The 23,314-nt window shown below is 33.4% G+C and overlaps 2 protein-coding genes across 6 annotated transcripts in view; one reads left to right on the top strand and one right to left on the bottom strand.

Annotated features, from left to right (window-relative positions):
* The window catches only part of LOC118202925 (zinc finger MIZ domain-containing protein 1-like), a 1,176,934-nt gene that overhangs the window by 20,323 nt on the left and 1,133,297 nt on the right, over positions 1-23,314 (top strand). The gene's annotated exons all lie outside the window — the stretch shown is intronic.
* LOC146997463 (uncharacterized protein F54H12.2-like) lies at positions 11,056-12,363 on the bottom strand. Its single transcript, XM_085814229.1, has 2 exons — positions 11,811-12,363; positions 11,056-11,723 (listed from the first exon to the last, which is right to left on the bottom strand). Exons 1-2 carry the CDS (start codon positions 12,361-12,363, stop codon positions 11,056-11,058), a joined length of 1,221 nt encoding a protein of 406 aa, XP_085670355.1.

Genomic DNA, 23,314 nt, shown 5'->3' with positions numbered 1-23,314 from the left:
AGACCAATTTTTTTTTTCTAACTGTAAAACAGTGTATTCTTTTCAGGTAAGCAATGTATCAGCTCTAAAGTTCTTTTCTCCAGTGTCGTCGGTTTTCATTTGATACATGTTTTATTCTGCAATTTATCATGATTCTTTCTTTCTACAAGATGGAAATTGAAAGAATGAAATATACTTTTCCAACCGTTGACTTCAGAAATCGCTTTTCTTGAATAATCGAGTTGAGAAATGGATGGTTTTGATATCGCGATGGTTACGGTTGATGACCACGAGCAAAATGATAAAATTAAAATGAAAATTGTGTGTGGTGGATGGATAATAGCAATGCTTTCGAAGCACGATTCAATGTCTTTGTCTTGATCGTACTATCCAGTTCGTATTGAGTAATTTTTTAAAGCTTAATATGTTTTCTCGAAGACAAATTTCTTTTTTTTTGGGGGGGGGAGGGGGCTTACTTCTCAATTTTGACTTTCACCGTTAATGTGGTGTGAGATTTAGCTATTTATTTTTAACTAATAGTTCATTTTAAGTTATACTTCTTTCCTATTACTCTCTTTTCACTCCCTATTTTCATGCCAGAATGTAAATGAGACAGCAAGCGTTTATTAAGGTTCCAAGAAGTGCTATTTAAGCAAGAGGTTCGGAAGTTCGTTTTTAGAGCGTGCCTAAAAACTAACTTCCGACCACTTTGGTTCCAGGCCACGTTGTGCCGTAATTATTAGCGACTTGATTTAGTGGTGTAGAGTGCTTCTAGTCATTCGGCTTTGTTTTGTCGGTTTTCTGCAAACCAGAGCCTTCCCTGTGCGTTAATGCAGGAAGAAATGCAGTTAAAATCTGATTTAAGGTTATCAAGAGGAGGTAGATCATATTCAATTGAATTCATCCCCCCAAGGAAAACCAATGCTTTTCCATTCATCCAAAACGAACTGATGACTTTATTGGACAATGAATTTACGTATGGATTTATTTTTGTGTATTTTTATTTCATTTTTGAAATTCCTCTTCGTAGAGCAGGTGTTCAGAAATTTCGTGTGAACTGTTATAATTAAATAATTTAGAATGGTTCATCAGGTAATCACCTTGCGGTAATACAGAAACCGGACCCTTGTGTCGCCAAATGGTCGCCAAGTTTGGCTATTATTGGCGATTTCTCGCCAAATCTGGCAACAAAAATTAGTTGCCAAAACTGTTGTAAAACATTTTTAATTTGCATTGCAGATTTCCTTATGATGGAATTATTATATTTACCGTCGTAACTTCATGAAAACTTCTGCAATTAAAATAGCAATATTTGAATGAACTTCTTAAACAGAAATATTTTCATTAACAGGCTGCTATATTCGTTAACTCATTTATTAATAACTAATTAAACATAAATTTAATTATAATTACTATGTAATGACCGTTACTTAATGATATGATAGGATCATCATGCATGTGTGATGTCATATTAGAAAACAATAATAATTGCCTTTTCAAAACTTTACGACGCATTTTACGACGCATTTTTCGACGCATTTTACGACGCATTACGACGCCCTTTACGACGCATTTTTCTCCAATTTGTTCATAATTTGTATTTATTTGTATTGTAATTCATGATGATCATGCTTCGTACAATCAATAATTTGATGCGAAGATTCTGGCAAAAATCCTTGCTTTTTACAGAAAAGTACTAAAACATGCTGAATTTCGATCTACAGTCAGATGCGAGTTAAATATATTAAACATATCGGTTTGAATTTTAATGGAACAATAAAGACTTTTTTGTGTGAAAATCTTTTTTACACACTGAATCATTGCCTGCACGCAGAATGATGAAACATACATTTTATTCTTGGGATTATAGTAACAAAATTTATCCATATTTTATTATGAAGAACTATGCCCTTCTTGGACGAAGATCTAAACTTAATACTGATGAACGAGAAAAAAATTGGTTTCCTCTGGACGATTGGTTTAATACTTGACTATATAGACCATCCTCCTTCGCAGCTGTGCTTACTGCAACTAAGCAGCTGCTGCGCATACTATCAGAATGCATTTTCAGGTTGCTCAAAACAAAGCTGAGCGGTGGTGCTGGTGGTAACAGTCTTGTTGTCGGAAATTCAACAGAATTACTATGATGTGGATAAGTTTGTAATATTCTATCTAATTTAGTAGTCCTTGAAAGCTAGAGTACTTATGAATTGTGCAGCGAAGTATCGTAGAGTTCACGTACTTGAATGAAAAGTCCAAAGTAGTATAAAAATGGGGGTTCTGCATCAGGTGGATCAGTGGATCAGGGGGCGTGGTCAATGACATCACAGAGGGCGGAGCCAAAGGCAACGTCATCACACTAGGAGACGTGGTTTCGAGTGGAGTTGAGTTGTTCGTAGACTACTGATTGAGTTGTAGACCTCCTGCTTTTCATTAAAAGTTAGTTTTTTTAATTTGGCAACGGAGTCATGGCGTCCTCTAGGGATGAAAAAAGAAAATAATCTATTTAGGAATTGCTTATGGCGTCCTCTAGAGATGAAAAAAGAAAATAATCTATTTAGGAATTGCTTATGGCGTCCTCTAGGGACGAAAAAAGAAAATAATCTATTTTAGAAGTTTCTTTTTTTTAAATGTTCTATGATTCAAAATATAGGATCGAACCCTGAAACAAAATATCTGCTTTTCTGGAAAGAAATAACTGTTAAAAATATTGGAAAGAATAACATAATACTCATTAAAATTTCACACACACACACACACACACATGGGCTTTTATCGAAAGCCTCAGCTTTCTGACACCTGAGGGTCTCTCTTCACAGTTTCACAGTCATGGGGTTTTTTTGAATACCCAGGTGCCAGCCCCTTCCCATAACTCCACTGTGAAGTCATTGACCACTTTAAAAATAATCCATTTTGTTTTCCATTAAACATTATTTATATTGATATGCCCATAGGCTAAGGAGTGCACTCCATCCTTTAAAATATATCTTTTATCATCAAAAGCTGAAAGTGCGATTTTATTTATAGCCATGGTAAAAAGATGATGGTTCTTACTCTGAATATTATATTGTAATTCTCTGGTGAAGATAGATTTCTCTAAACAATCTCTATAATTTTTATGTTTAAGTTTCCTTTTAATAACACTTCGTTTAACTCCTTTCGCGGTTTTCTTCTCACTTTCATCCAACAGTAGAGAGTACATTTTCGCCCTCAGTCCTATAAACTCCAGTATTGGTTCGGAATTCATTTCATCTTTGAAGCATCCAATTTTCTTTTTATTATTGATATTGTATAAAGCATGAGTCTTCGGATAATCTGACATATCGTACAGATGCGTATGAAAACTCATATCTCGATATACATCTTCTGTTAAAATTTCGTACGTGAGAGAGTCTGTGTCAGTAAAAAGTAGCTTGGCTCTTTCTCCATATTGTTTTTTGATATGATTGTAATGAAAATTGTACATATGATATTTACTAAGTTCTAGTATGACAAATCCTACATATATGGGCCTGTTTAAACTAACACAGTTTTTCAACCTTTGTACTCCAACCAAATCATTATCAAAAATTCTGAAATTATGAAAGGTTGGTGCAGCTACCAATTTTTTCGCTTTTTTTTCTGTATTGACTAATTGGACATCAACATGTTTCCTCATGTTTTCCATAGTTTTACCGTACACACTATTGTTCATTAGTTTAAAAAAATCTTTCTCATATCCTGTCTGTGCATTTTTACGTTGATCTGTATTAAACTGTATATAAGGTTGTAACCAAGCTTTTTGTTTAAATTTTATAATTTTGTGAACATGCATTAATTTCATACCTAAAGAGAGATATAACTGTAAATTTTTATGATAGATGACATAATTAAATTTAGGATTTAAATTAGGAACTAATTTAGTATTCGAGATAAATTTATTATTTTTCAGTACACTGACTGCATAAGGTGAAAGATGATTAGCTATTATTTTCATTTTTTCTGGAGCTAAGGGATAATCGTTATGAGCATTATGAAGTTCTTTGGGATATTCAAGGTCTACTTCCAAGATGTATCCATCCAAACTGTCTTCTGATAAAGTCAAAATCTTTTCTATGACATTCTTATGAGGTTCAACCCACTCAAAACTTCCATAGGGTAAGGGTTGACTCATAGCCCACCCGTAGAGATTGTTTGCATCAAGGTATAAGATATATTTACTTTCTTTAGTTGAATCAAAATTTTTCAGATATTTATTATTTGCTACAGACTTACGCTGGGTAATCATGGACACACCTCCACGAATGCCCTGCTCTATAAATAAATGCATATTAACATCCGTTAATAATTCCAAAGCTTGATCAGTCATTTTTAAGCAGGCTTGCCAAGCTAATCCAGGTGCAGTCATCAAATGTGCACAATCTAAACTATAGTAAGTTTTACAAAGCTGTCTAAAATTTTCAAACACATCTGCTAATTGTAAAACATCACTTTTTACGTATAAATCATGATATTCACCTAAATTTTGAATATGAAAAGCTTGCCAAACAGTTTGAGCATGAATGTAATCATCCGAAGATATACTTTCACCAGTTAAAGTACTTCGAAAGTTCTCTATGGATGGTAACTGAGTATCTTTAAATTTATCAAAAGAGTTGATGTATTCATATGGATATATTCCCTTCCGTAATAATAATTTTATGTTTTGATCATTGGGAAAATTTTCTTTTAAAATCCTAAATTTTTCTTCAGGCAAGTTAGATACAAGTTTTTCCAAAGACGCGTTCATAAACTGTAAACTATCAATAAAAATTAAAGATATTCTTAGATTATTCCATTTTCTTTTAATACTGAAAGAAATATATTTTTCCATATTATTAGGTATAACATGAAATTCCCTGTTTTGAATTTTGCCGATGCCTTGCATGATTAAATGTGCATCATAGTGTTTTAAATTATGAAATACGACAGGAATTTTCTTTTGAAGTTTAAATTTCAAATTGCACTTATTGTGCAGAGCTCCTCTATACTTTCCCGTAAGATGATCGTGATCTTTTACACGATCATTATTCAAATGTTTTTTGCATAAGTAGCAATGAGTTGCATTTTTAAAATTTTGTTCATCTTGAGATGTCATGGAAAGAGGTACAATACTATATAATTTTTCGGCTATTTCCTCTTCTTCACGTAAAATATTTTGTATAAAATGGTCTACTGCATTTGGACCTCTGTATACTGTTACAGGTTTAACGCTTTTCCCATCAGGTCCTACAATTATGTAAGCATATCCGCAAGCTTTATGATGATGTATTTTTTCTGTAAAAGACGCAGTAGCTACATCAGGTGTACAAGTGTCTATGTTTTCAATTAAAGCTTCAAAATCAGCATAAATAATGTACGGAATAGACTCTTCATATTGATAATTGGTATATTCTAATATTTTTTCTTCTTCTGATGGCATTTTAATTCTCTGTATGTTTTGATGTTGACAGTATTTTGCATGTTCTTCTAACAGGTTTTCACGGGTGAATCTATACAAGCATCTCATGCAATAGAATGTGCTTGCACGATGTTTTGTGAGATCACCTAATAACCGGGACATATTTCTTATTAAGCAATAATGTTGTTTACTGTCATCACTGATTAAAAGTAAATTAATACAATCAGTTTCTTTTCTGTTTGAAATGTAGAGGGGAAAGACTTCTTTTTCTTCATATCCAAATACATTTATTCTAAGATTATTTAGTTTTTCAATAGATGGTATTTTTGTAATAGGAACAGGGCATTCAATATTTCCCAATTTTATTTCATGTTCATAGGGTTTATAATGATTTACTCGGTTTGCATTATTTTCTCTAGAAAGATCATATTTGTGTGCAAGTAAGCACCACACTAAACATTTTTGATCCTCATTTTGAATGTTTAAAATGGCTTTTTTGATGGCAAGTTCTTTGGGAAGAGGTATATAACTACTAGCGGCTAAGGGATGATATCGAGCTGTGCAGAGTTCTAATTTTTCAATTTTATCTAATGTCCATCCCGAGCCATTTTGTAAAAATTCTTCAAACGATTTTTTTATCTTGTTATAGGCCTAATTCAATTGTTCTTCAACATTCTCTATTGTTAAACTTGTGAGGCAGGTAGATCTAAAATGTGGTTTAATAACCTCTTCGTCCCCATCATGTCCTATTCTAGAGAACTGTGCTGTTACTATAATGTACCATTTTAAAGCCTTTTTCTCATTGATTTCTTCCTCGAGTTTCGACATAATATTTAATTTGATATTATTTAAAAATATTTCTAGATCTTGATTAATTTCTTTGGTGGCGATAATTGTAAAAGAACTGAAGACGTTTAAGGCCGACGCTGCATGCTTCATTCGCTTGTTTAATGGATGCGGATTATTACTTTTCCTTTTAATACTTTGAACAGTACCATGTTGAGTACGGTTATGTTTCATTAAATCATGTTGTTTAATGGATGGGGGTTATTACTTTTCCTTTTAATACTTTGAACAGTACCATGTTGAGTACGGTTATGTTTCATTAAATCATGTTGTTTAATGGATGGGGGTTATTACTTTTCCTTTTAATACTTTGAACAGTACCATGTTGAGTACGGTTATGTTTCATTAAATCATGTTGTTTAATGGATGGGGGTTATTACTTTTCCTTTTAATACTTTGAACAGTACCATGTTGAGTACGGTTATATTTCATTAGATCATGTTTTCTGCTAAACACGTCGTTGCATTTTTCACATGAAAAGGTATTTTTTTTAACATGAATATTTTGTATGTGTCTTCGTAAACTATCTGCTCTCGTAAACTGAGCCTGACATTCTTCACAGTGAAAGATTTTTCCCTCATGTGTTTTCGAATGACGAACTAAATTACTTTTATTGCTAAAACTTTTACCACATATGTCGCAAACCTGTGAAAGATAGAAAAGCGGCTTTCAATATGCATGCTTTCCTCATTATAAAATTACGCATTTTTAATTATCCCTCACAAAAAAAAAATTAATTACATAAATCATTTTAGAAATCGTTTAGTATTAACTCTTTACGTTTAAAGAATTTTAGTTTAGTTTAAAAATCTCTCTCTCACTACTTTTTTTCCTAATAATCACACATTGTACAACAACGACTGAAGGGAAAGAGAACCATTGAATAAATAACTATATCTGCAAGTCACTATTAAAAAGAAAAAAAAATGTTACCTCTCTTGTACTTGGTTGAGGTTCCATTCTTTCAGAAGTTAGAGAGTTGAATTCCTCCTCCTGAATTCCAAAGTCGATAAACTAAGAAAAAAAAAAAGAGAAAAAACTGTGTTAATAAAAAATATTTTTTTTAGAATATTCAAAAATGATTAATGTTTAAAAGTATTTGATACTTCATTCATTATCTTATAATAAATATACTTTTAAAATAAAGATTCAAAATAAAAGCATCTTCTCATAAAAAAATAGTTCATTCATGCATTAAAAATATCATGCAACGATATACAAACTCGACGGATTTCCTTCAGACTCTTACAAATGCTTTAAAAAAAATTTTTTTTTGAACTCTAAACTTTGTAAAAAGCAGGCTATTTAATTCAAATCATACTTGAAGCAAACATATAAATCGTGCATTAAAAAATAGATTGATTATAATTCATTTTAAAAAGTTCATCTAGTCTGAAAAAAATAATAATAATTAAAATAATATATAACAGTTCTAATACTTACGTTGGAAGAAACAGATTGGTGATCTTGTTCAAAAGCCATCGCAAAAAAATATTAAGCTCAGTGAATCAAATCAGGAAGACTTGCTCTTTTCAAGGTTGAGAAGAGAACTGACTTTTTCCATTTCTAAAACACCTTTTATAGGGATTAAAGAATGTTCTCGAAACATTTCAGATTTGTATAATCTGAACCAGGACAACAACAACATTATGATAACCCTTTCTTTCGAATACGATTTCAACTTCCATTAACCCTTATCATAACGTGAAGTCTACAACGCTTATCAAGGATCTTCCTTCACTTCTGTATGTATTGTCAAACTTGGAATAGCAACAACAACCTTAAGATAATACATTCTTTCACATATGATTATCAGAGTTTTAGAAATTTTCCATTACTCTATCATGATAAGTGGATGATGCTTTTAAGATTACCCTTATGCATATATGTATAAGTAATGTCAAACTTAAGAATAACAACTCTTTCAAATAAGTTTTCAGTGATTATCAGAGTTTTCCATTAACCTATCTTACCATGATAACGCAATAATATAATGACACCTTATAGACTGTCCTTCCCAAACAAGACAAGACAAGAATGTACTACGATAAGTGTTGATGAATTATATTGGTGAAGATATATTTTTATGTATTAATTTTAAAAATATAAGAGATTCTTTAAGACAGAAAAAAATTGTTCATTTATTTTGTGATAGGTTTTTTGAATCGAAATGTTATGAAGATTATAAAAATGCATTAATATAAGTACAGCTATTCTATTTAAATTTCTGTGTTTGGTTGATGTTATGACTATTTTTTTTTCCTTATGTTTTTAATAGAAATATATTGAAATTTTAGTTTTAATTTTAAAGCAAACGTGTATATCAAATGTTAGTAAATGGATATTGCTGTTAATTTGATATTAACTAAGGAAAGAAAATTCCAAGTATATTTTATGTATAATGCAGAAATTTATTCTTTGAAAATAAATGTATTGAAAGGTAAAAGCTTCTTGGTGAAATGAATGTTTTCCATAACATTTAAAAACGATGTAAAACAAATATTGATTGTAGAGAGAAGAAAGAGTCTATATGTAAAAATAATAATTTTATTCATTTAATAAGGTTCCCATTTTCGTGGAGAACGTATGTGTTTTACAGATTTAACATACAATACTTTTTTTTTTCATATTAACATCATGATTCTGTAAATTTTCATTTTTGATATAGTCTATTGGCATGTAGATTTCAGTCAAGGCTTTTAAAAATTCGTTTTTAGCAGGAATATTAATCTTTTTCTTTTTGGTTGTAAAAAGAATATTGAATAAGTCTATAATATTTGAATGCTTAATTTTTTCCTTATGATAAAGTACCTCGCCTTTATCATTCCACTTAAGAATATCAGGATGTCGCTTTAAAATAGCTAATGCATTTTGCGCTTTTCTTCTCATTCGTAAAGGTACACTGTCTAAGATAACATAGAATAATCAGTTACAGTCATCTGTTTGTCGCCGTCTGTCACAGATGAGGGGGCTTCTTCTTCCTCTTTCACTTTCTTCATCTCAGCTGAATCGTCTAAAGAATTTTGTGAGTCGTCTTTAGGAGGTTTAAAGGGTGAATTGTATTCCTTTAAGTTCAATTTCTTTTGTATAAGTTCATAATAACGCACTAATTTCTCACGATCGTCAACTGAACTGTTTAAAATATGCATCATGGCTTTATCCAATTCACTTAACTGTTTATCAGAAATGGTATGCTTTGTCATCATCTCTTCTGGAACTAACACATATTTCTTAGTGAACTCCATTGATTAGTCCTGTAAGAACACTGAGAGCAGCAGGAATCAAAACGTTTAGAAAACCTCCTTTTTGTAAAATTAATTTTCGTTTCTTCACAAGAGAAATCTTACGATTTCCTAATTTTCGTAAAGTTGTTTTATGCTTACAGAGAGACTTCTTTTGTTGCTCTGACAATGGAACGTTTCCTTTGAGTATGTTTAAACTACATTCGCATATAGCTTTTATGCAATTGATATTAATTTTCTTTAATAGCTGTTTCCGTAACTTTAACGGACAAATGTTTAACAGCTGTAACTGTCTTAGCTGTTTCTTGACCAGCGTCATTTTATAAAATGATGATACATTTTATAAAGCTGTTGTTTTTATTATTTTTTAGTAATGTTTCATTTGATAAACATACTGTACTTGGTTAGGTAAAATTTGGGTGCGTAAACGTAATTCTTCCGGAGGAAACTCCGGAATCAATGAATAAATAAGAAAATCTGCGCAGAATAAATAAGAATCTGCGCAGATCAATGAATAAATAAGAAAAAGGTTTCTTGGTTGCATCTTCATATACTTCTTGAAAAAACTTTAAATGACGCGGAAAGAGCTGTTTTCCTAAATGTACGATTTGACTGACATCTCTTCTGTTTTTACACAAAATCAAATAGTGTGCATTTAAAGTCACTTCACGAATTTCTTTTCCCTTGTGAAAAAAGTTTTGTGTGATAAAAATAACGCTTAAATTTAAATGATGACTTCCTTTTGTAAATAAGTTAGTCAGACGTTTATCATTCCCACATTCGCTCATCAAATCGTCTATGATGAATAATGTGTTGGAACCTAAATATTCTTGATATTTAATTGGTAAACCTTCGACAAAAGTAACATTCGGTATATCATTATACAGAGGTTGGTAAATTCCATAACACCATACTACTTTATCGGGAATCGTTGAAAACATTTCCTCTTTATACTTTAACAGTTCTCGTACAAAATAGGTTTTCCCACATCCAGTGGGTCCCGAAATCACCATTGTGAAAGGATGTTGTAGCTTTGGAAATTCCATATTAAATGAGACAAGACACATAATGTATAAAGTTTAAATGTATTTATTGATAGAAAGAAGATCTTACATGAAATTTCTTGATTACAAAATTATATACTTTAATATCATTAGATATATGTTGAGGTATGAAAGATAACAATATATCATTGAGAGATTGTCCACGACATTTACAATGTAAATAGTATATGCAATATTGACCACATACTGCTGTTACATTAGTTTGGAGAGTCATCGAATTAAAGTCCATCTGTGGAAATCGTTCTGCATACTTGGTTATCGGTCCAGGAAAATAGGATGGGTCATGTCCATAGGAATCGAAAAATTCTAAATGCTGTGGAGATGAAATGTAAAAGGCTAACCAGTGACTACCGGATTCAGATGCACGATCTACATTAGCTATAAAGCAACTTGGATATTTCTTGATCTCGACAGGGAGTCGATCACTTGCAAAAACTCCCAGAAATGCTTTTCGTGTCTTTGCATTCTGAGAGAGTGCTCTGTTTATTTCAAGGCTGTCCATTGCTTAATTAGCAAAATCGCATAGTACATGGCGAGATTTTGTTATTTCAATCACGTTTTGAAATTCTGCATAGACTAGCACCGAGAGAGTCACAGAGAGAGCTTTAGCAAATTTAATTTCTACTCGCAAATTGCCTTGATGCTGTAAGTTAAAATGAGATCCATCACACATATCTGGAGTTAAATCGAAAGCATATAACACATGTCCTTTCGCAAATTCTTCTCGAGATAAATAGATGCCTTTGTCGCGATTAAATCCTGAAAATAAACTGTGGTAAGCACGCACATAATGATTAGATTCGAAATCAAGATCCATTGGTTTACATGGAACGGGTTGTCCATCTACATAAATCGATATAAAGTTGACATGATGATGGGCAAACAGAAAAGGATTCATTGAATATTGTCCATTCATTGCAGCATTTTCTACACAAGTAATAATGACTCGCTTGGGCATCAATCCTAAAAATACATTATTTTGCATAAAAGACCAACTTCCCTTAGAAACTGAATATGTTTTGCATAAAACTCGATCTATAGGGTATTTAGCAGAACTTTTTTCCAACGCTTTTACATGTCCTAGAGAGACTCCAGGGTTTACTTTTACTTTTCTGATAAACAAAGAAGCATGATCCAAGATCACTTTATAATCGGCATCTTTCTCAGTAGAAACTAGACAGAAAGCAGATTTACTACGCACCATTTTAATTTTCACATCAACTAAATTTAACATGAGTCGATTTTGTTGAAAAATGTCACAATGTAATTGTCCTATCAAATCCACACTTTGACTGTTTTTTATAAGTTCACCGCGAGCTTTTAGTCCAGCATCCGCATCTTGAGCTAAGACATCTATTTTATTAGGTGAAGTGTCTTGGAAAAATCCTTCGCAGGTGAGTAAACTTTTCTTTGCATCTTCCCCATAATTCAATAATGTTTCGATGAAGGCTCTATAAGGATAGGTATTTGTCGCTGATGAAATGTTTCTTTCATTTAAACTTACATCTACTTGCGAAAAGAGAGAATGTAAAAATAAATTTACAGGGGCAACCGGTTCTTTGTCTGTTAGATTGGATCCGTCTGCCTTAACTACTTTAACTTTCACGTGTATATAAGAAGCAGCTAGATCAATATAGTCTTCACCACTGCCAGAAATATTAAATTCGATAGGTCCTCCATCTCGTATATTTGCGAGAGGGTGATATTCCACAAACTGTCCTTTTTCTATAGCTGTTTGCGTAGGAGGAATGGTAAATAAATCTAATTCAGATTTGACGCAAACGGGAGAGTCTCGATGAATATACGAAGTCATACTTTTTTTTTAAGAGAAAATATCCTGTGCTTTCACCTTCTTTGATCGGTGAGAAATGGTACGCTTTTTCCTACGTTTCTGCTTTTTATTAACTCGTCCAGAACCAATCATGTTCTTCACTTTAGTAGCAGTTTATCTGTTAATATATTTCCGGCTTCTTTCAGTCGACGCTTAGCAGCCTCTTTTACATCTTGTCCTTGTGATACATCATTTAACAAATTCAGTCCACTATGCCATACTTGTTTTCCAATTGCTTTGGCTCCTGATTTAATAAGAGGTACGGCAGCGCGAAAGAAGGATCTGAATAGACCCCCTAATCCGTATCCTCTCTGATAAAGATTACCTTGATAATAATTCAATCCATGTCCTGTTTGTTGTACATAATAATCTTCAAAAGATTTTTGACAACACTGATAAGGTACATACATTATGACAAGTATTTTTGACGGAAATGAAGTTTCACGTATGACCTTCCTCGTTCAAATGGCGTAAATGCTCCCATATGCGTTCTTATATCGATTTCCAAAGTGTCTATCATTTTCCGATTCACAGGTAAATAATGAGGTCTATCAAATAGTGCACTCACCACTTCTCCATCGCTACCAGTTACTCTTACAATTCGAAGAAGAGGAGCTAAAACATCTCCTACGATTTGAGGTTCTACAATATCCGTATATATCATTAATACACGATAATATGCACAGGGGTCGGCTGCAAAAGGACTTTCTACAACAGTTTCGGAACTATCATCTGTAGATGTAATTTCCATAGGTTCAAAACCTAACATTTGTGCTAACCCATCATGTAAAATCACTTTAGCGTTATTTTTCACTTTGATTTTCACTCGTTTTGTTACTGGGTTATAATTAAATATTATTTTGTTTTGATGTTCTTTAATATAAATAGCTTTTAAAATATCAGGTACTGTTTCATAACATCCTGGAGGTAATCTACGACCTAACATTTCACCATCTTTCTCTAAAACAAATCCAATTAAGTTATTGTCTGCATTCACATTGTGCCATGTGTGCGGATATAGCAATTCAACCAAACCAACTTCCCACATACCTTTTAATTTAATGGGAACAGGTAAACGTGTTATAAAATGTGAAATTTTATTTTCGGGGAAATAATTCATAGAGCTATCGCTCGGAAGTGTTACGTAGAAACTCATTTTCATAAATGATTCGGATACAGTATTTTCTCACACTTTATATCGAGAGTAAATTAGAAGCTGGAATCCATTGATTGAATTTGTCGGGATAACCGCGATATTTTACAAAGTATTCTGTCTGATTTTTATGTATACGTTTCTTTAAAATTTTTTCAATGCGATATTCCTCTTTCAGTCTCACTTTCTGCAACTCTTGTGCATAAAACGTTCCTTTTACTGAGTCTCCAAGTAAATCTTTAATTCTATACACAGCTGGATGTCTTTTAACACATTCTGTCACCACAAATAGTTCTTCCGTCCAATTGGTTTCATAGCCTTTTTCGAAAGTAAGCTTTAGTTTGGAAACACGTACCACATCTCCTACAGCGAATATACATTTAGAAACGTTAGAAGGATGATTTTCATACAAGGTAAACCATACGTCACTCTCATTTTCTGAATTGACTTCTATGGGAGCTCGCATTATACTTGAATGAAAAGTAGCATTATAACTTTCTATTAATTTGTCCAAGATATCTACATATTTATATGTATTTCGAGTCGTAAAGTATTTCCACATTTTTGTTTTCAAAGTGCGATTAAACCTTTCCACCACGGATGCTTTAGTAGTATTGAATGTACTGAAAAGTTTAACTTGATTTCTTTTTAAAAATTTTATAAACACTTTATTTTTAAATTCGGTGCCCTGATCCGTTTGAAGGAATTTTGGTTTACGTTGACTCATTATTTTTTTAAACGCTTTCACAATATCTTCTCCTCTCTTTTGTTTCAGAGGAATAGCCCATGCATATTTGGATAATATGTCAATACAGGTTAATATATATCGATAACCATCATTATGATCACGTAAATGTGAAACATCCACTAAATCAGCTTGCCATTGTTGATCTATAGAATACACAATTACTCTATTCGTTGGAAATTTTCGGCGAATTGGCTTGTGAAGCGTGTACGCATCTATTCCCTCTAACCATGTTTGAATCTCTTTCCTGGAAACTTTACCTCCTGCAGCACGATGTAAAGCTTCAACACCACCAAAACTTGCAACATGAGCCGGATCCTGATACGATAAATTCATATTCATAGCCTATTGAATTATTCTTCATATGGATAATGATAAGTTCCCACTGTCGTTAAGACGTAGCGTAAAATCAATAGGAATTTTATGAAATTCTGTAAAAATATAGATGGATGATAAAATAACGCATAAAACAGTGTATAAACACACCGCAACGGTGGCTTCTCCTGGAGCAGGCATAATTGCAATTGATGAGCTGATTCAAATTCCATTTTCTTATATAGGCTTTTTTACCTAAATCTGAATGTATCCCGTCAGCTTAGTGGTTAAAATCTTCAAACTACTCAGCTGGTGAGATATTTTGTTTCAGGGATCAATCCTATATTTTGAATAATAGAACATTTAAAAAAAAGAAACTTCTAAAATAAATTATTTTCTTTTTTCGTCCCTAGAGGACGTCATGAGCAATTCCTAAATAGATTATTTTCTTTTTTCGTCCCTAGAGGGCGCCATGAGCATATATCTCAAAAAATCCCCGTTACCAATTTAAAAAAACTAACTTTAAATGAAAAGCAGGAGGTCTACAACTCAACCAGCAGTCTACGAACAACTCAACTCCACTCGAAACCACGCCTCCTAGTGTGATGACGTTGCCTTTGGCTCCGCCCTCTGTGATGTCATTGACCACGCCCCCTGATCCACCTGATGCAGAACCCCCATTTTTATACTACTGTCCAAAGAAGGTTTAAATTAGCCTTTATTCCAACTCAAGAAGATGTACAGATGTCCCCATTTCGGGCCTACAGTAAGCCTGTATTTGGACTAACTTAATGTAGAAAGTAAGAAAGTAATCTAATGCTAACTAAACTAAAACCAGCCAAAGCTGCGCAGAAATAATTAGAGTTGGCTTTACTAAAGATCACTGACGAATACTAGCAGGCACGTAACAATACGGCCGAACAGGAATAAGATCCGTGTCTAGAAGGCAGAAGCGCTGCACTAGGCTCTTCTAAGCTGTTCTTTTAAACTGACCGAGACTTCAACTTACATACTGGTTTTTACTTCATTTACAGAAAACGCGATCCTGAAAACTCATTCTGGTAGGAATCATAGGTAGGAAACAAGAGAGTTAGGGAAAGCGTGTTCAAAAACAAAAATAACTATTAGGAAATTAAAATAAACCACTACAAGTTATTCTCATAATTGTCTAGAAATTTTGTAAGGATTACAAAGACTGCAGTAGTTTAACGCATTGTTTGATTATGATCCTCTAGGTACACAGCCATTGAAAGCATCAGGTACCATCTTTGGCACATAGAATTAATTATGGAAACTTTATGGCATATACTAGAATTAGTCGTGGTAACTTTATGGCATATACTAGAATCAGTCGTGGTAACTTTATGGCATGTACTAGAACCACTTGTGGTAACTTGTAAGTAACTTGTAAGTAAGTAATGGTATGTACTAAAATCAGTCGTAGTAAATTTATGCCATATACTAAAACCAGTTGTGGAAATCTTATGGCATATATTAAAATCAATCGTGGCATATACTAGAATCAGTCGTGGTAACTTTATGGCATATACTAGAATCAATCGTGGTAACTTTATGGCATGTACTAGAAACAGTCATGATAAATTTATGGCATATACCAGAATCGGTTGTGGTAACTTTATGGCATATACTAGAACCAGCTGTGGTAACTTTATGGCAGATAATAAAATCAGTCGTGGTAACTTGATGGCATGTACTAGAACTAGTTGTGGTAACTTGATGGCATGTACTAGAACTAGTTGTGGTAACTTTATGGCATGTACTAGAATCAGTCGCAGTAAATTTATGGCATATACTAGAAACAGTTGTTGTGGATACTTTATAGCATATAATAGAAACGTTTGTGGAAACTTTATGGCATATACTTAGAATCACTCGTGATAATTTTATGGCACGTACTTGATCCAGTTGTGGTAACTTTATGGCATATACTAGAATCAGTCATGGTAAATTTATGGCATATACGAGAATTAGTCGTGGTAACTGAACTTTGCTAAAGTGGAAAATAATTATTGACAAATATTCGCATATATGCAGTCCAAGATCTCTATAGGAGAAGATAATGTTAAGCTTCCTAATCCCCTACCGGTACATTTTCGAAAATATTGATGGCATCTGATATGCTATATAAGCTTAGGTATTCAAATAATTATATTAACTATAGGAAGAAAACTCTCATAACAGGCTGTAATAAAGTGCAAATGGAAATCCTTTTCATCACCTAATGTCAGTAGGTGCGATGAAATAGCTGGAATCTGTAATGAATGTCATCTCGTAAAAATTCAGGATATACTAACCAAGAGAAATATTCAGCCTGGGTCTTATTCATTACAGAAAGATCGGAGGCGTAATATTGGCATATAATAGACACTGTTCGAAATTTCTCTTTTGAATCGCCGATCTTCATCTTCTGCATTGTGGACACGTCCCCCATCGCGAGTGTGCACCGCAGGGCAACATTTGAGTCCGGTAATAATGGCATTAGGAGGCAAGCTAGTTACACAAAAGGGAAGAATCTTCTTTCTAGCGCGTCTGGCGGCTAAAAGTTCCAACAGAAAAGCCTGTCGAGAGGGAAAAAAGTGCAAAAAGGAAAATTTCCATCCCCTTTACGAGGTACCTAATGATTTGATCCCAGATCATTTTCAGATTGATGCCGAGATAGGGGGTGCCTTTATTACTAAGTAAAACAGTAAAAGCTTATTAGAGGGCGCGCTCAGTTTAATAGATTTACGGTCATATTAAGAGGCAGATATATGCCAGAGAAAAGGAGCCACGGCGAGAAATGTTTCGCGAAGTTTAATGAATCTTGGTGTTTATTTACGGAGGAAAGTAGTAAAGCTTTGTGTATTACGGCTGTGGTACTATTTTCTGCTTGTGATTAGTATGCGGGAAGCCGTTTGGTATGTGGTCGTTCAAGTCCAGACGCACTCTTCCTTTTTACATTTATTTTTCTCATTCAGTAGAAGAGATCTTTTTCATATATATATATATATTTTTTCTTTTTCTGGATATTCTTTGCGATCCTATGTAGCTGGATTATTTTTTTGCGATGTTTTCAGTGTTTTCTCCCGCCCACCCGTAGATTTATTTAAATGCTGTCACAAAAGATGAAAGTTCCAGTGTGCCTGCAACCACGAAATGCGATTGGATTGCATTGGGGTAATAATTTACGGCAAGCCTGTCTCCTTAAGAGAAGAGATGCCGTCATGAAGTAATTTCTAACGGAAATTTGGTTATGTTAGGATCACAAACAGAGCTTAAATTCCGGTACTTTTTAGTTTTTGGAATAAATCGTAATTCTAGTCGAAGCGCACCGGAGCCCTAAATCAGAAGATCCGGCGCTTCTTTTTTGTAACCGAACAACAATTTTAGTAGAAATTTCGTCTCGAAAATTTTATTTTTTGCAATAAAATTATATTACAAATCGCTTATTAAATTTTAATTTATCTCTTTACATTTTATTTAATTTTAATTTTTTAATTACGTTCATCTTTAATTATTTAACTATTTTAATAATAATAATTAATTTTATTTAATTAAATAATAATCATTAATTAAATAATAATTACTTTCGTAATAATTAACTATTTAATTTTTTAATTATTAATGCTTTTAATAGTCATTTTATATCTTTATTTATTTACTTCTGTTCCTCTCTGTTGACGGTCTTCCATAGGGCTCCGACACTTCAAATTCCTTATAGAAAGTCCTCCACGAAGGCATCCCTCCCCTTAGGCAGATAGCCCTCGAGGCTTTGCCTTAATTAAATAACCTAACCTAGCACAAACCCTTCATGCGGCCTAGTACATTCGGCTACCAGGATGTAAAACGACCTACGAAGCTTTCATGGTTGTAGCCATTTATCCATGATGGTGGTCACAGAAGTAACTTGATGTGGGTTGATCCTGCTTATTTAAGAATAAATACGATTCATAAAAATAAGAATATTTCATCTGTTGGACAAATAGTCCTCGTGTTCTTTACCTTAATTAACCGACCACATCTGAAAGTGGACACCTGACAAAGAATTTATTTTGGGAAGCAAATATATTGCAGTTATACTGATGAAGTGATTGTATGATTTTCTAAAATTACTTTGATGGAAGAACCTATACAGTTTTCTTCCGTTTTCTGTCCCTTTATAATAATGTCGTGTGCGTACGGGTTCATAATACATTGAATGCACACAGCTCCGATGATAAGTTGATAAAATTCATTTTATCGAAAGGCCTACCAACGGTCGAGCGGTAAAGTCGCTGAACACTGGTAGTTCGGTCCGAGGTTCGAGCGGTAAAGTCGCTGAACTCTGATAGTTCGGTCCGAGGTTCGAATTCCGCGAACGGGCTGGCTGCATGGCCGTTTTCGTGGTTTTCCCCATGTGTAACGTGTATACGAGCCAGTTTCCCTTAGAAAGTCCTCCAGGAAGGCATCCCTCCCCTTAGGCAGATAGCCCTAGTGTGCTTTGCCATCATTAAGTAAACCAAACCATTTTGTCGAAAGAAATACTTCAGAGTTCTAGAACTCTCCACAGGAATACTTATATAGGTGCTCACAGTATCGCAGAGTGCAATCAGCAGTCACACTTCAAAATGCTAAGAACATTATACACAACGCAATACAAAGCGAATCTAACCCGCGGCCGAGATATTTTTAGTACTTTTTGCGTCTCGAAATTACTGGAAGGCATATGAGGGAAGGCTACAACTAATATAGAGACAAATTACATTTATTCATTTATAATACCTATTACGGTGATACAGGGACCGGATCCAAATGTCGCCAAGTGATCCCCAAAACCGTTGCTAGCTTGGCAATATCTCGCCAATTTAGAGAGATAAACATTGTCAACGTTAAATAGACTTGTCTCTGTATTCATATTTTTCTAGCAGGCACCTCTCCTCATACTATATTATTTAAAAAAAAAAAAAAAAAAAAAAAAAAAAAAAAAAAAAAAAAATGTTAACTTTCCCAAGGGATAGTGAACTGCGTAGAAGCAAATGATTTTTAAATGTAAAGAATCTTTTCCGAGGATGCCTAAATCCTCTGTGTCCTAAATATTTTCTTTTGAAGTCATAGAGAGACAAAGATTGAAGTACCTAACTATTAACATGAAAAAGTTTTACCTAGCTTACACGTCGCCTTGTTTTTACATTTACTATGGACTTAAGCCCACCAGCGGTCGAGGAGTAAAATCGCTGAATACTGGTAATTCGAATCATTGCGAACGGGCTGGGTACATGAGAGTTTACAATGGTTTTCTTCATGTTTAACTTGGATACGAGCCAGTTTCCTTAAAACATCCTTCACGAAGGCATTCCCCTCCGTGGCAAGAGCCCTTGAGTTACATTGCCTTAATTAATTAAGCTAACCGTACAGTGGACTTGTACTGAAAAATAACTGAATGGAAAATTTTAATCTGCCAGATATAAATTTTCGAATAAAAAAATATTTTTTCTTTACTCGTATTAATTGGTCGTATTTATGAGGCAGAATTAAAATTTGAACATTTCTCGCATTGTGAAAAAATAACGGTACCTCGAGCCATCCAACTTTTAATAACGTAGTCCTCCAACCGAACATGGGCGCTTAGAAGCCCGAATTTTGAATTTGTTTTATTCTGTGTTTGAAATTTCGTAAAACTTTAACGAATTTTTGATTAACAAACTCAACTATTTCAAACCGAGCAATGGCAACACTGTGTGGGAAAAAAAAAAAAGTTACCTCCAGCCCGCGAGACTGTGTATCGGAAATTTTGAAGATAGGCTGTTTTGCCGTTTTTAAATGTTTTGTGATATTGCTGTTGAATTGAATTGTATGTAGTTTAAGTGCGAAGAACATGATATTTAATAAATAAAGGTAGCACAGAAAAAGTTTAAAAAAAGCTCTTTAGGGATTTCGATTATATAAAATCTGAAACTTTCAGATTTTTAGTCCAAAAGAGCTTTGTTCCTGACAGACTATTGTTTTCGTTTTGCGATTTTGCGTCGAATCGCTATGAATGTTCCTTTTCACTTTTCAAACTGTTGCCACCCAATATTATCGCCCTGTATTATATTATATTATATTTGAAGAAATTAATTAATGAAGAATATGCATAAATGTATGCATGTTTCTCGCATTATGATTAAACAACGGCTATCCAATTTTGAAAGACGCAATCCTAATGCGAATATGGGCCCATTTAATTTATTAATTTAATTAATTATGGTTATTTTATTAATTTATTTAATTATATTTTTATTTAAGCCCAAATTTAGAATTTCTTTTATTATCGATTTCATATTTTGTAAAACTTTAACGAACGTACTGGAAATTCTAAAAATGTGCTCAATTTAAAATTATTTTGCGATGTCGCTGTTGAACTTAATTTTATGGTTTAAGTGCGAAGAACAGGATATTTAATAAATAAAGGTAACGCAGAAACCGTTAAAAAAACGCCCCTTTAGACGTAATTTAAAATCTGACACCTTTCAGATTTTATTGATTTTTCTTTTCTTTTTTTTATTTAGCTAACTTTTTTCATGTGTAGTTAATACGGGTGTTAAATTGTTAGAAATAATAACTAAGCTGACTTTTAATAACGCGTAGCAATGTTTTGGTTCTGAACCTCATTCAAATATTCATGAAGATTCGCGCTTTTCACGGTGCGATCAGCGCATGAACGGCGTTTGCAAAACGTTTCTTCATCTCTTATCAGCGAATGTTGCCGTTGATAAGTTTATCAACTCTTCCTTCAGCAAAGCAAAACTGAAAACCTCTCTTTTATTTAATGATGTCTTTGACCGCCTGTTAATCGCGACCAAGTATTCCCGACAAGCAGCAAAAGAAGCGAAGCGCTCGCCGCAATTTCTACCGATATTGCAAAGAAAAGAGAAGCGGGGATGGCAAAAGAAAAGGCGTGTTGACATCGATTGACTTATGAATAAGATGGATACGCTGCGATGTTCATGACAGTCATGAGGAATGCTTTCTACGCGATCACACCCCTTCCTTTCCTCTTGCGTTGATCCCTTTTCAATGCCAAGAGCCGAACGCGCGTTCTCTGCATAGTTTAGGCTACTTGATTTGTTCTCTGAATTGAAACGGAAAGTGGCAGATTATAAATGAAGCATTTGGGAATCAGAGTCGTCATCGAGACCGTGCTTGTTTGTTTTATGTGTATGAATCTATCTTTGCTTTTACTTCGAATTTAGAGGAACAATTTAAAATTCAGATGGCCTTTCAGCAGAGATTTTCTAACGGACTCAATGATCTATACTGAAAAATCTGATGTGTACACCATATGACTAGTTTGTACGGAATATCAAAATATGTCCATTTTTTTCTTGCATTTCATTTAAACTTATTGGATTGAATTAAATCGACTTCGTCGAAAGCGCATGTATCGCAATAGAACAAATGCACTTTTTTAAATTCACTAAATTTGTTTACCATAGTGATACTCTGGCGCTACGTTCCCTTAACAGTGTTACATTTCATTCATTTTATAACTCAGAATGCACAAAATTTATATCATCTTAAGAATTATCTAATCATTGCCACAAGTTCTATTCAAATACAATAATAAATCTGGAACGATGCATAAAAGAAATTATGCAAACAAAACAAAAAAGAAACAGTTTTTCACAGACTATTGAGTATTTCTCATTCAATTAATTCAGTTCTCCCTTCGCGAGAAGGCAAAAATACATAAAAACTCAAAATATCTATATTAAAAATTACGAAGCAAATCTTAAACACTTATTTCCTCGAATAAATTCCAGAATGGATTAGGCATGATTTAATTCGCAATAATAAAAGAAGGCATTATCTTTGTTGTGACGAAGCTTAGTTTCTCTAGATTAGCAATAAATCCACTATTCTGCCAAGTTTCAAATGTAAACAAACATGGCCGCCACAGCAAAAAGTAATTAGGCTTAGCCGCACTTAAACAACTTTTAAATTGTTGTTCTGGGCAAATTAAATTTAAATTGTTGTTCTAAAAATATTGCATGCAGATTTACTAAAGGGGTAAAAACCTTACCGAAGGATGAGAGCAGCATAATTCAATCATTTTTAAAGCAAAAATGCTCAATTTACAAACATATAAAAGTAAAGAAAACGAGATCACTGAGCCAAGTAACAGTAAATTAGAGTGGATATATATATACGTTCGGTGCGGCCGATGCTTTCTTCAAAGAAATGAGTGGAAGAAATGAGCTTTCTTCAAACTCCGTAAAATAAGGTTCTGAGTTCTTGAGCATTTTAACAAGCTGTTCTTAAAAAAGTAAACTATCAATGTTTACTTGATTTCAGTTTTATTTGATTTTAGTAGGCGTGTTACAGAATCCCTGTATTTTTGCAAATCAAGATGTTAATGTTCTGGCTTCATTTTAAAAAAAGTGTTTATTTCTTGAGAAATAAATATAATTCGGAGTTATTTAAACATTTAAACAATAAATATGTGCCTGATAAAACGGGTGTTGACATCTGATGCTAAAATAAATAAATCCAATTTTCAGAATGTGTGATGATGGAATCATAGAAGAATAGCTTGTTAAAAAGTCATTAGTTTTGTTTCTTTAACTTTTCGTAAGACAATCAGGGGGAAAAGGAATTTTGTAATCGTGAAGCATTTCCGATATCATATTTCAACGAAAACGTCCGTTTTGACCGTTCTCGGATGCATTTGAACATTTTTGCGTGGCATCGTTTCGTGTGAA

The sequence above is a fragment of the Stegodyphus dumicola genome, chromosome 4, assembly GCF_044657685.1.
Source record: "Stegodyphus dumicola isolate Sdum_Otavi_A_Nest chromosome 4, ASM4465768v1".
NCBI classification, from domain to species: domain Eukaryota; kingdom Metazoa; phylum Arthropoda; class Arachnida; order Araneae; family Eresidae; genus Stegodyphus; species Stegodyphus dumicola.
Note: the sequence above shows the minus strand (reverse complement) of the source record. Positions and strands in the feature narration are given on the sequence as shown.

What these genes read in the sequence shown, in the direction of transcription:
- LOC146997463 (XM_085814229.1), bottom strand. Translation starts at nt 12,363, where the DNA reads ATGACTTCGTATATTCATCGAGACTCTCCCGTTTGCGTCAAATCTGAA. An exon ending in TTTGATAGGACAATTACATT is followed by an intron (nt 11,724 to 11,810) that starts GTGACATTTTTC and finishes CTTTCTGTCTAG; the next exon opens with TTTCTACTGAGAAAGATGCC.